At 35.1% G+C, this 12839-nt stretch overlaps 1 protein-coding gene across 3 annotated transcripts in view; it reads right to left on the reverse strand.

Moving 5' to 3' along the window:
• Positions 1 to 751: 751 nt before the first annotated feature.
• Positions 752 to 12839, reverse strand: part of Hmt-1 (ABC transporter ATP-binding protein/permease Hmt-1) — a 45031-nt gene continuing 32943 nt past the window's right edge. For all 3 annotated transcript variants that reach the window (XM_067124703.1, XM_067124702.1, XM_067124704.1), the window contains 6 exons: positions 12271 to 12402; positions 11314 to 11492; positions 8986 to 9100; positions 8594 to 8734; positions 8224 to 8345; positions 752 to 8007 (listed from right to left, as the gene is read on the reverse strand). In XM_067124703.1, the coding sequence (XP_066980804.1) occupies positions 7824 to 8007; positions 8224 to 8345; positions 8594 to 8734; positions 8986 to 9100; positions 11314 to 11492; positions 12271 to 12402 (873 nt within the window). In that variant the 3' untranslated portion in view covers positions 752 to 7823. The remainder of the gene's footprint in view (positions 8008 to 8223; positions 8346 to 8593; positions 8735 to 8985; positions 9101 to 11313; positions 11493 to 12270; positions 12403 to 12839) is intronic.

Below are 12839 nucleotides of genomic sequence, written 5' to 3' on the forward strand. Positions count from 1 at the left end.
ACAATTTGACCAATGTGACACAGGTATATTGTATAAAAAAAATTATATAGTATGTATAAATGGATACTAATTCATATAAATTTCAGTTAACATAATATTCAAATAATCACCAAACTATAAAAAAAAAGTGAGAAAAAAATTGGCTTGCTTCTCATAAAAAACCACTAAACCAACTAAATAAAACAATGTGAAACAAACTAAATTACAGTATATGAGACTCTACAATTGGAAAAACTGAACAGGTACTAAATAACAGCAACTGTTCAGCTGTGAAAAAAACTACTCCTAATGAAGACATCTTATTTTTATCTTGGGAAAATGAATTTACATCTCTAATGCTAAATACAAAAATGGCACTACCTGTTGAGATTTTCTGCCAAATACATGCACTAAATTAGATGCAGTGACTAATGAAGTGAAAGATGAACTAAAAGATATGAAAAAGGTGACAACAGAGAAATTTATGTGAAAAGACAATCCTTCTTGCTCGCAAATACAAACAAACAAAGTAATTAAGTTGGGTTGACAGACAGGAGCTGATTGGGCAATACTGCACTTGCTTACTGCAGCAGCTCTTCTAACTCCAAAAAATTTTGTCTGAAAACAATGTGACAAGAAATAAAGTAATATAAGCAATAGGTCTGTTGTGAACCAAATGCATTTTGAGCCTGAAAATGAATGCCTTGCTGTACATACCAATTCCTTGTACACACTGCGATATGTCTTTTGGGTGGTAATTCAAAAGTTTACATGAAACCATGACTTTTTATTTGGACATTTTAAACTATATACAGACCATTTCTAAAGGCTACTGCATTTACCTAAATCACAGTACACTTTTATAACACAATGCATTCTTAGGTTACTGAGCATCAAATTAAATTACTGGTACTGTAATGTGTTCTAAGTTACTGGGCATCAAATTAAATTACTGGCACTGTAATATGTTCTTAAGAAGATAAGATCACCAAACTCTTCATTACTACTAAATGATTCAGATTAAATACAACTATAACCCACAATATATATAAAATGACATAACTTGCAAACTGAGGTGGATTACATATTCTGAGATCAACAAGAACCATTCTTATACAAAAGGTGACCACTGCTGATGGATGTTACAATATGAATGAATGAAACAATGTTCACAAACATTGTTCCCTTTGAAATAATTACTAACTTAAACAGCCAGGAAAAAAATATCACTAACCTTCAAACAAACATAACCAATAATAAAGTTAACAAATGTTGTGATACACTTGAGCACCGGTCTTACATATAGCAAAAGAACTTTATCTGATCCTCTCCAGGATGACCTATGAGAAACTCTTAACTGGGCATTCCATGGAGGAAACCTAAAATAAAGAACTTCTTCATGGTGCATGCATTATAATCAAGAGTTGTGCTTCAAAGATACAAACATATTTTTCTAATACCACTGTCACTGTACTGGCCTGAACAATCACATCAAATCATTAATTATGAAAGTGATGTTAGAGGACAAAAGAGCAAACATAACCTTAGCAACATAGGTTAAAATAAAAAAAATCCTTAGTTTAAATTTCATATATATACTGTAAAATCTTTATTTTCGCCCAAGGTCAAAGATGACAAGATAGGCTGGATTAGACATGCAAGATATTCTAGTAAAGAAGCTACCCTCCAAATATGATAGCCATACCTCATGAAAGTTATTACAAACTCTAAAGCTGTCAATGATTACTGATGCAAGAAATATTGCATTATCTCTTGGGATATTAATCCCAACAGACTAAAAATGACTGTACCTAATAAAGCACATGTGCTTAGCCATGGGTCCAAGTTGATTATCCATGCCATTTTGGATCTCTGCAGGAAGTTGTTCATGAAAATGTATAGAGAGGGGGGTTAAGTGCTGCAGACACCTTAAGAGTCCAAGTCCTCTGTGGGCTGTTATTGAATTTTTCTCACAGAATGTTACCATGACTCTAAGGATAAAAATTCCTACTTTGTAAGGTTGCACTCAACTGTTTGTTCATCTGCCATTGTTACTAATGTATCTCATTAGATGAGATCCTACACCTTGATCTATTATTATACTGATGAGCCTCTCCCTCCTCTCTGAAGACATGCATCTCCTTTACTGGCACTGGTCCCTTCACACTGTAGTTCCTTTCCTAATAGGATATCTCATAGATGATCACTTGCAACATTAAAGTGAGGCTTCAGAGGATGCCTTGCAATGAAGAACATCTTCCTCTAATTGTAGAGTCTAATGGGGTTCTCTGTCCCTGCAGCTTGAATACCTGTTGTTTATGGTCTAAATTCAATCTTCACTGCAGATGGGTTGACATCTCTGTTCACTCTGAACAGATCCTTTTTGGTTTGGTCCTGAATGGTTGTTAAGCTGTACCTTGACTAGAGCATTGTTGTCTGGGACAAGGTCGAGTATGGGGCAATCATTCATTGATTTGTTTCTGACTGGTGTTGGTGATTCCTTAATTGGTTTCCTAAATGAAATTTTTTTCTCAAATGAGCACTGAATAGAGGACAATCACTCCTTGACTGGTGCCACCAACTCTTTGACTAGACCCTGGATAGAATCACTCTTGACTAGGGTCTGACTGGGCAATGGATGAGGACAAGGTACTCCTTTACTGGATTCTGATTAAGGACAACTTGACTGATTCTCCAGCCAATTTATAAGTGACCTATGTTGCACCTCTTGTTCATGGATAAACTTCATATTATTACTGTAATGAGTTTTGAGGTTTCTTACTTTACAATGCTGATTAAGTTAAAACTACTGTCATTTGGAAAGGTATGTAACAATCTTGTGAGATCGTACCACTGAAGATAACCTACTGGAAAGCTCTTGGATACTGGCCATACTGATGTGATCTTCGCATCAAGTCCTCATACCTTTTGTAAATTTAACCAGAAAGCTAAATTACTTTAAGACATGGTATGATTAGTCTTGTTCCATCTGGTCCAATGCATGAAAACCATATACTTTCTAAATGCTGGGAGTCAATGGAATGGGAGTTCAGACACCAAGTGAAGCACTGCTGACTTCCTGAGAGGGCAGTGAAATTATATATGGTACTCTCTTGACCTGGATGCCTTCTTTGTTAGCTGAACCAAGTTTTATGTCCATAAATTATTTCTTCTGGGAGGGAACACTCAGAAAAAAAAATAGAATAAAAAGAAATGGAGTAATTGTTTTCATGAAAATTGTAAAACTAATTTTTCACAGATAAAAAAATAAAATATATACTGTACCAGTATGTAACACAAACACTTCAAGAATAAAAGCCACACCCTTTAATTCATAAGTGTCCAAAATTATGCAGCAAAATTACTTAAACAGCAGCAAATAAGAGCTAATAACCAATGAAAACTGTGTCTGGCCAAACAGATACCCAAGATTGGTTGAGTGGTTGCACTGCTGCAACATACAAGTAGTTCTGTCACCAAAACACAAATCCAATGAACTTTTTGATGAATAAACAATTCATGGTCATCTCAAAAACAAAAATGATTAAACACTGACAATAAAATTTTGCAAAAATACAAAAACTACTGACTTTTGTGACAAAATTAACTTTTCTTCGAAATTAATGAAAAGTGAGTATTACATTGAAATAATGTCAAATGAGGAGCACCAAAAGCATCTCCCATTAACACAATAATAAGAAGTGAAATAATAGCTGGCTTCCTGTATCATAGAATATCTTAGTTGTCCTCAAAACACTATTCAGGACTGGTGATTTGAAACTGTCTCCAACCTTCATCTGGAATAAAAGCCTCCATAAAAGCAAATGTTGCCATTCCTGTACATCAAACTGTTTACAGGAAGCAAACATGCAATTCATCTTAAATTTAAAATGGCATTTTTAGGAATGGGCTAACTATACAAAACTTTAGGTTAACAATTCATCTCATTCCCATTCCTAGGCTTAAAACACATTTCCATAGTTTGATAGTAAATTCTTGAAAAATGCTTGGTTACAATATGTATAAAATTTCATGTGCCTTAGCCAAACTACTTTTAAAGTGAAAAACATTACCTTATAAGGCTTAGGATACTTATCTGGAGTCACCAATGAAGACAAATCAAATGGAACCATTTCAATTACATTAGGCTGAAGAACTTTTAGGATGGTTTCAACTCACCTTGGTTCCTTCTGTACTATAAAGAGACAAAATCTGCCACTTGTACATTTCACGTCAAAATACTTTCAAACTTAAATAGACAATAACTTTTGTAAACTTATACAAGACAAAGTAATATCAGCCGTGTCACATCTGCTAACTTACAACAGTTTTCATAATAAATGGTGAGTTCTTTATAAAGTCTAACATCAGAGAGTTCACTCTTTCAAGAACTGTCTGCTCTCATCACAGAATTATTTACCCAAAAATTTTAAATTCTGACTCAGTTTTGCATAAACTTAAAAAACTCACTGAAAACTCATGCCAAGTGTGTGAAGCAAGGTTTAGAAGTCTAAAAGACAGCAACTGACTAAATAAGACAATATAGTGTTAGTTGCATATATGGGACTGTTTGTCAGCAACAATGTGCAACACTTAAGGAACATGAAATAACTGTAGAGTGAATCCAAAATGTTACATAACAACTGATATTACAATATACCTTTTTTTTAGATGTCACCTGACAAGTTTTCATATTAAGTCTGCCTTCTTTTTCATTAATGTTACTGGCACTTTTTTTCTCAGTAAAAACAACTTGCCCAAAGCAAACAGACAGCAACATTCCCATTTATTCCACCAGCTGAAAAAAAATCTAAAACATACTGCAGTTTCTTAAAAAATCATTATTTACCCTTATTTGTGACAGTCATCTTGTATAAAAAATACCCTCCTTCAACCAGCAAGGGTGACAAAATCACCCAGCACCTGAAACCTCAAACAAAAACAGACTGAAAGCAATAATATAAATTAAGTAGCAACTGAAAATCTTGAGTATAACAATACAGATTTAAGCCATAAGTCACATTACAGGGCAGCTTTTAAAAATGCTTATTGGTCAGTACACTGCAAAAACATGAGGATTACCAGCTTCAGCTGCTGCGGGCAAGAAAACCAGTTTCTAAATTCTAATACAATAATCACAAACTAAGATAATTAGATAATCTGTCTACACAGTTTGTTCCCAATATAACTTGTAAGAAACCCAGTACAGAATTGCTTACCCCTTTCATAAATGTACAGTAAATGAAGAAAAACGGTTCTTTGATTATAAGGTTTTATGTTTGTTAGACTGATTGTTAAATCTGGCAAAGTAATAAAAAAAAGTCTTTTCTTTATCACCCTTTTGCTCTTTCTTTTTTTATAAAACCATTTGATCAATTGAAGAATACACTTTCCTAATGAATGGATGACCAACCTTAAATCTTTAAATATTTAATCTTTTGCTATTTCTTAAACTAAAGACTTTGCGTTAAGTTCTACATTGTGTATATCATATACAGCACCCTCCATGAAGTATATAAAAAAAGTGGTTCCTCACTGATAAACAACTATATCACAAAAAACCATAACAATTATTTTAAATGACTAGGATTTTTAAATACTTATCACTCTCAAGTACACAAATACTATAAGCTCATAAACTGAGAGAGAAAATATAATACTATGATGCTTATAAAACAAAAATGTTATGAAAACATTTGTTCACAGTACATTCAAAGAACAGCTACAAAGAGCCATCTGGATTTATCAACATAACAATTCTGAAGAAATATATGAAATTTTCAGTAACATAATATTTAAAAATTAAACCAAACTAAGTACATTATTATGAAGCATTTGAATCTTTAGATTGTATTTCCTGAACTCTATGACTAATAGTATATGTACCGTTCTGTTCTGTACATTAATTCTTCCTTATTGCTATGCTGCTAAAAATGGTCCACCTCATCTATCCATAGCTTTGGAAAAAAAAACTTTGCAAAAGAAATCCCTAAGACTGAAAAATAAATTCCCTCAGGCTTATGTTTCTCACAAAACGATATCCTTTGATACAAAAATTAATTTTGTTAGAAACTATAATGGAATATTTTTAGGGTAAACTTAAGACATGAATTGAGGTGTACAATAAACATCAATGCCCTTTCTTCCAACAAGCATTTGCAGTCATGGTAAAGCAAAACACTTGAATACAACACAACACTAACTGTGTTATGGCCTCATTTAAAAGAACATTTGAGTAAGAAAAAAAAATAATGCGCTTATATCAGAGATGTAAAAATTACTTTTTAATTAACTTATATTCAGTCTAGGCAGAAGCTCAAGTGTAAAAATGTTTGTTGAAAACTAGTGAAATGTTAGTTAGCTGATGAATCAGACCTTCAGTATGAGAATCCTCCACCTGATCTATATAAGATATACAGATCTAAGGACACTTGCAGTAAGATAGGTTAGGAGGTGGACATTAAGAGCAAATAACATTATCATCCCCCAAAAAAAAATTATTCAGAAAATTTTGTGTATTCTTACAAAAGAAACAAAGCTCTTACTTAGCATCAAAACAATATGACCTTCATCCCTTCCTGGACCCTATCACATTCACAGAGACATCTGCAAATCAAAGGAAGCCTTGCCTTCTGGGATGTGTCTGTTACAATGTTAAACCACAAAGGTCCTAGCTTATTCACTAGCCTTAGCCATTCCTGTACATCTACATGCCTGACAAGTCTTTTGAAGTTCCATCCCTGTACCACCTCATGTGAACCCAAAGCCTAAGAATACAAAGCTAAACTCTAAATTACAAATGAAAGAGAGGGGGTATACAAAGGACCTACAAGTCTTCCTTTTTTTGCTGGTTCCAGTGCTGCATTTCCAAGATTTATTACAAGTATAACCAGACCATCCCTTATATTCCAGAGATAGGTTACCTCTGAGTACTCCTTACCCCTACACCAAGCATACCGAGTTGTTGTCCACAGAATCTTAAATTACTAAAGGTTGTCCTGGAAAGGTTTGAGTATGCTCATAACATCATATACCTTCAGTGAGGGATTTCTAAGGTCAGTCTCTAATATGGGTGGAGTTTTTCTCATTTTTGTCAGCTGAAAACTGCACAGTTGCCATATAACAAAAAATAAAGACCAATACCTACTTTTATATGTATGGTTTACTGTTACACCAACTACATACAGAACAACCAAACTAATTAAAAACTTATATATTGTACACAAAATCAGCAAGACTGGCAGAGTAACATATAAAAACAACAAATAAACCCATGGCAACCTTCACCAACAAAACAGTACATAAGTTACTTATACTTAACACATTTGCTGATAAGACAAAGCCTCTCAAATTATGCTGACACTCATATATCAGCAAATCACTGGAGATGTGGCTCCCTCACCGAGAACCCTTTTAGTTGCTAACTACTGCTCTGTTAGTTTTCAACTAACAATTTTGCACTCAGGCTTTCTGTCTGGACTGTTCTCGCTTCTCATAAAATGCGCTAAAAATGTGTTGTAACCCAAAGAACCTCTGCTGCCAGCAGCAGTTTTTCAACAAACTGAACATCAATGAGAAGAAATTATACGAATGCAGATCCTGTCATTACTATAACCATCTGAATCATTCAGTCACGAAAAATTTAATATTTGTTAACAAAACTTTTGTTCCATATACTTTCAAATAGCAATATATTTCATTTTTATATTTGTGGCCAAATTTCAAGGCATTATTTCACCTAACTTACTTACTACTGTATATATACACATATCTGGAAGTTCTTCCACCTCAAATTAAGCATACTCCTTATATACAATTTGTTAAAAAATAATGTTCCCCCGATATTATGATTTTGCATCATCCTGTTTAGCAGTAGCTGTTTTCTCACTTGGTGGTTCCAAGTTAGCCTCCTCTACGGCAGTTGCACCTTCCTCGGTGGGCGTACCGCTCTCTGCATTATTATTAGCTTCTAATTGTTGCTGCCACATATTACTATACACTCCACCCAAGCCAAGTAACTCTTCATGCCTGTAGAAAAATAATATACGTATACAGCATACTCTTAAAAAGCAGCAAATCCTTTACAACTGTAAATATGACCAATAGATTCAAAGATTCTTCACAAATGGTAAGAATTCCTAATTAACTAGGTAGCTATCTAATTGCTAAGGTAAAAACAAACGAAGATTAAAGAACCTGAGTTCCATGAACAAAATAAGCACAAAAATATTTTCCAGTACTTGCCTTCCTCTTTCAATAATATCACCCTCCTTTAGTACAAGAATAACGTCAGCACTTATGACTGTAGAGAGTCGATGAGCCACCACAACTGTTGTTCGATCTTTACAAACCTTTTGTAAGGCAGCCTATTAAATGAAAACATAAAAAATTAATTTGGTAAGGACTACGAATGCAGAAATAATCTTACAAAGGATTCTTTCATTGACATACTACTGTATTCATTAACATAACTGTTTTATAAGTTTCCCATAATTACAGTCAAGAAGATAATACATCTTTCATGAAGAACATCTAATACTGTAGTTACGTCTGACTTGATTTATCTGGAAAGACTCACAACTAGTGGTGTTAGCCTTGTTAACAACACACTCACCTGAATGTTCCGTTCAGTCTGTGTATCAAGAGCACTTGTAGCTTCATCCAGCAGTATGAATGCTGGATTCTTTAATATAGTACGGGCAATAGCCACACGCTGCTTTTCACCCCCACTCAATTTAAGACCTCGTTCTCCAACCTATGAAAAATATTTTTGATTACTATGGACTTGATTACTCATTAAGTTTTTGTCCAGACAAACAAGCAAGACACACAACTGTTTAGCAAATCATATAACAGGAATAAATCTCAAAGCAAAATATTTTAAAAGCATGCCACTAGCAATAAAACACATTTTAACATCATTATGGATTACTGTACTGGAGACAGCCACATAATTGCATCCTGAAAAAGTGCAATATTCATATACATAAAACATAAGGAACTAACCTTTGTATCATATTGTTCCGAAAATGTTAAAATCTTCTCATGAATGTCTGCATGTTTAGCAGCGTCTTTCACATCTGCATCAGGCGCAGTTACCTTTCCATAGTGAATATTGTAACTGAAAGGAAATAACACACATTAGTCTCCAGAAAATTTGAGATTAAATCTACAAAAGATTTTTTTGTGTATGTGAGAGAGAGAGAGAGGGAGAGAGAGAGAGAGTGTAACATTATTAGAATAATCAATACAACTGAGTCCGGCTTCTATGCCATGTCTGGCCAGCAGTCAGAGAGAAAGAACCAACTGGATCTAGATTACAGACATCAACTAATAATAGGAAAATAAAAAATTTTAAAAGTAATTTGTATTTTTCATAGGTATCCAAACCAAAACCTTTTAGATAGGAGTATCCTTCAGCAGCAGTTGGAATAAGTTGTTGAACTGGTGGTTAAGAGCGATGAGTCGGGTAAACCTCCTCATTCACCTATCAATGCTAGCCACTTCAGTATTCCTCTATATGACTCCTTGGAGATGCAGGATAAGGGTTTTCTCGTGTAACTGCCATTCCTGAATCATACGAATGAGGTTGAACAGACTGACCTCAACACCCAATCTCATCCTGGTGTGAGCCCAAACATTAATGGTAGAATGAAGTGGTGGCAGACCTCAAGTCAAAGTGAGATGGCACTGAGGCACCTACTCAGCCAGAGGTATGATGACAGCCACCTGATGATCTAGCACCTCCGCTTCCCCTACGAAAAGGAACAGTGCATGGAAGAAGTCTGCCTGGACTTTGCGAGAGGCCTTAGACTTCCCCTTCTTCTCCCAATTAAACAGTGGAAGAGTCTGGGGATGAGGAGGAGGAAGATGAGACTGAGAGTAACAATGAAGATGATGATGAAGAAGAACACTGAGCATGCTTCTTCCCTTTCCTCTCACTGGTCCTACTTGCCTTACACACCAAAAGGGCTGGTTGCTGCCAGAACTGAAGACAAGCCACACCAACTGGAGGATCTACTACAGGAAGCACTACAGCAACTAGAGGATCACCCCACCTTTGCAGAAGACGACAAAGCTAAGGCAGCTACAGACACATCATGAGTATACAACCTTAGCACACACTTTGGTAAAGAAGACTCAGGCATCCAGTCCTTCTTATCCTCCTCCAAGTTGTTGAGGAATGATGCGAAAGATGGACAACTTGGTATATTCAGCAGAGGCCAAATCATCTGCAGGTATTCAAATAACACCACCTTATGAATACCTCGAACATCATTATTGGATGACAAAGATGGCAGGGCAGCAGCTGCTGAAGGAACAACTCCCACAGTAGCTGCTTCATCCTTAGACAATAGAGCATGAAAAGATTTCACAATTCTAGGAGGGATAGTACAAGATTTCACAATCTTGTACTATCCCTCCTAGAAGGGGTAGATTAGAAAAGAACTCTAAGGATTTGGGGGTGTCACCAGGGGTGTGCCCCAATGACAAGGTCTGCGAATGCCTCTTATCCTTCTTCTTCCTCTTGCCAAACCTAATCCACTGAGGCAAATTCCAAACTACTGACTCCCTACCAGAAGAAGCCCTAGTGCAGGACTTCTCTCTGCAAGAAGCACAAAAGGTATTAGGTCAGCTCTTACTAGAGACATGAACAGCCCAACAGAACACTCATGCCTATCACAATAATGTTGCTCACTCAAGTTTTTTCTCTATATAGCATAAAAAAAAACTAGTAAGACAACAAAAGCAAAGAACAAACACACAGTCAAATACAATGAGCAGGCTACTCCTCCACGTTCTCAAACGAAGTCACAACTGTCTACTGCAGCATATCTGAACCCCAAGGCGGCCAAAAGAAAAACGAGTAGTGATGGTAGGTGAGTAAGGGATACTCTCCCACTCATCCCCCTTCTCCATCAATTAACTACCTTGTTACCAACTCACTGTGAAAGATACTCTTATATAAAAGGCTCTGGTTTGTATTTCCATTAGAACAAATGGAAGATGTGTTATTTATGCATTTTGAGGAAGACTTAGTCATAGAATGAAACACAATAATTGGAGGAAATCAAATTTTACAAGTTTCCTAGCAATTTTTTTGCAGGTCATATATAAAAAAAATAACATTTTTTAACATTTCAATTCTCTACAACCCAGAAAGGAAGGTAAGTGTTATTCTTACACTCTGAGGAAGAAGATTCAGTAAGAGAATGAAAACAGAGAAAAAGAAGAAATTAGATTTCATCAGAATTTGCTTATTCCATAAGAACAAATGATGTAAATAAGACCAAATTAATTAGAGGAAAGAAACTTAGAATAACAACTGCTTACAAAATAGTTTCATTGAAAAGCACTGTATCTTGGGGAACAACACCTATAGCTTGGCGTAAAGAATTCTGCTTGTAGTCTCTGATGTCCAGGTTATCCACAAAAACTGCCCCACCAATGACGTCATAGAAACGGAAAATGAGCCTCATGATAGTGCTTTTTCCACTTCCTGTTGGCCCAACCTGCACAGAAAAATAAAGTTTAATGCATTAAAAGCTACATTTATTTAGGATTTATAAACATAAACTAGTTGGTAATATAAATGATAAAAACTAGTCAATTTCAAACTATGAAATTTCTTCCTTGAAATATCCTAAACTTTAGTTAACAAAAAATTTTTATAAAGGTTTCACACTTCTTACCAAATTCCTTTAATTTCCAAATACCTGCACGCAGCACCTCTAACTTGAAATACATAAAACATGCAAGGCACCTATGGCTACCTTCTATTAACAGCAGCAATAGCCAAATTGTATGAAAAGTGGAAGGAACAAGACTCTTATATCAAGACGGCATTCCTAAAGGCACTAATCTGTAACACTCTGGTGGGCATAAGTACTAGACAGCAACTCTGTCTGTATGACCTTGTCATCTGAAGTGCAGTAAAGATGGAGTGTTAAGCAGAACATCCCCTTCTGAATTTCTAAGAAGGTCATAGAAAATATGAATATCAATGAATGGGAAAATGTCAAAAACCCTCATCAGAGTAATTAAATTTCAGAGAGGATAAGCTGTTGTAAGGTTAGCTTTGGAAATTCTGCACAGCTAGCTTGAAATTCCACTGCGCATACTTACCCAGAAGTGAATGTAACATCCTCTTAGCTGTTTATTTCAACAAAACACACATGAGCTTAGAACATTTAATACAGACAAACCTACTGGTAAAGCATCAAAACTGAATATATATTTAAGAAAATGAAGATATTGTAATGTAAAAACAATATAACAGAATAAACTTACAATAGCTATGGTTTGGCCAGGTTCAGCAACAAAAGAAATATTCTTTAAAATTGGCCTCTCGGGAGAGTAGTGGAAAGAAACATCCTTAAATTCAATTCGTCCTTGAGGTACCAACAACAGTTGAGCATTTTCCTAAAGTAAAAATACACCAGAATGAACAAACTGTACATAAACAATGTGTTCAAACATACATGGTATATTGTAGTCATTTTTGCTTTTCACAAAAACCTCTTAATTTACTTATGCAACACAAAAAGTTATGGTTATTATAATACTGTGCTTTTTCAGTAGTATAAACTTCCTAAATTATTCTTTCATGTATGTATTCCTCATATAATAAAAGTAACCCTCACTTCACCTATATTATAATCCATTCATCTCTCTAGGAGCTACAGACTAAAGCAAATCCTGAATCGGAGGGGCTGGAAGGAACTCACTAACCAAGCCTTCCGTATATTACGAAACTGGCAAAATAACAGTCTTCAAATCTTGCAGGAGCTCAAAACTCCAACAATTTTTGCATATATGGTCCAGTCCAATAAAGACTTGGAGGGAATCATATAAAAGAT

Source organism: Macrobrachium rosenbergii, chromosome 22, assembly GCF_040412425.1.
Source record: "Macrobrachium rosenbergii isolate ZJJX-2024 chromosome 22, ASM4041242v1, whole genome shotgun sequence".
Lineage (NCBI taxonomy): Eukaryota > Metazoa > Arthropoda > Malacostraca > Decapoda > Palaemonidae > Macrobrachium > Macrobrachium rosenbergii.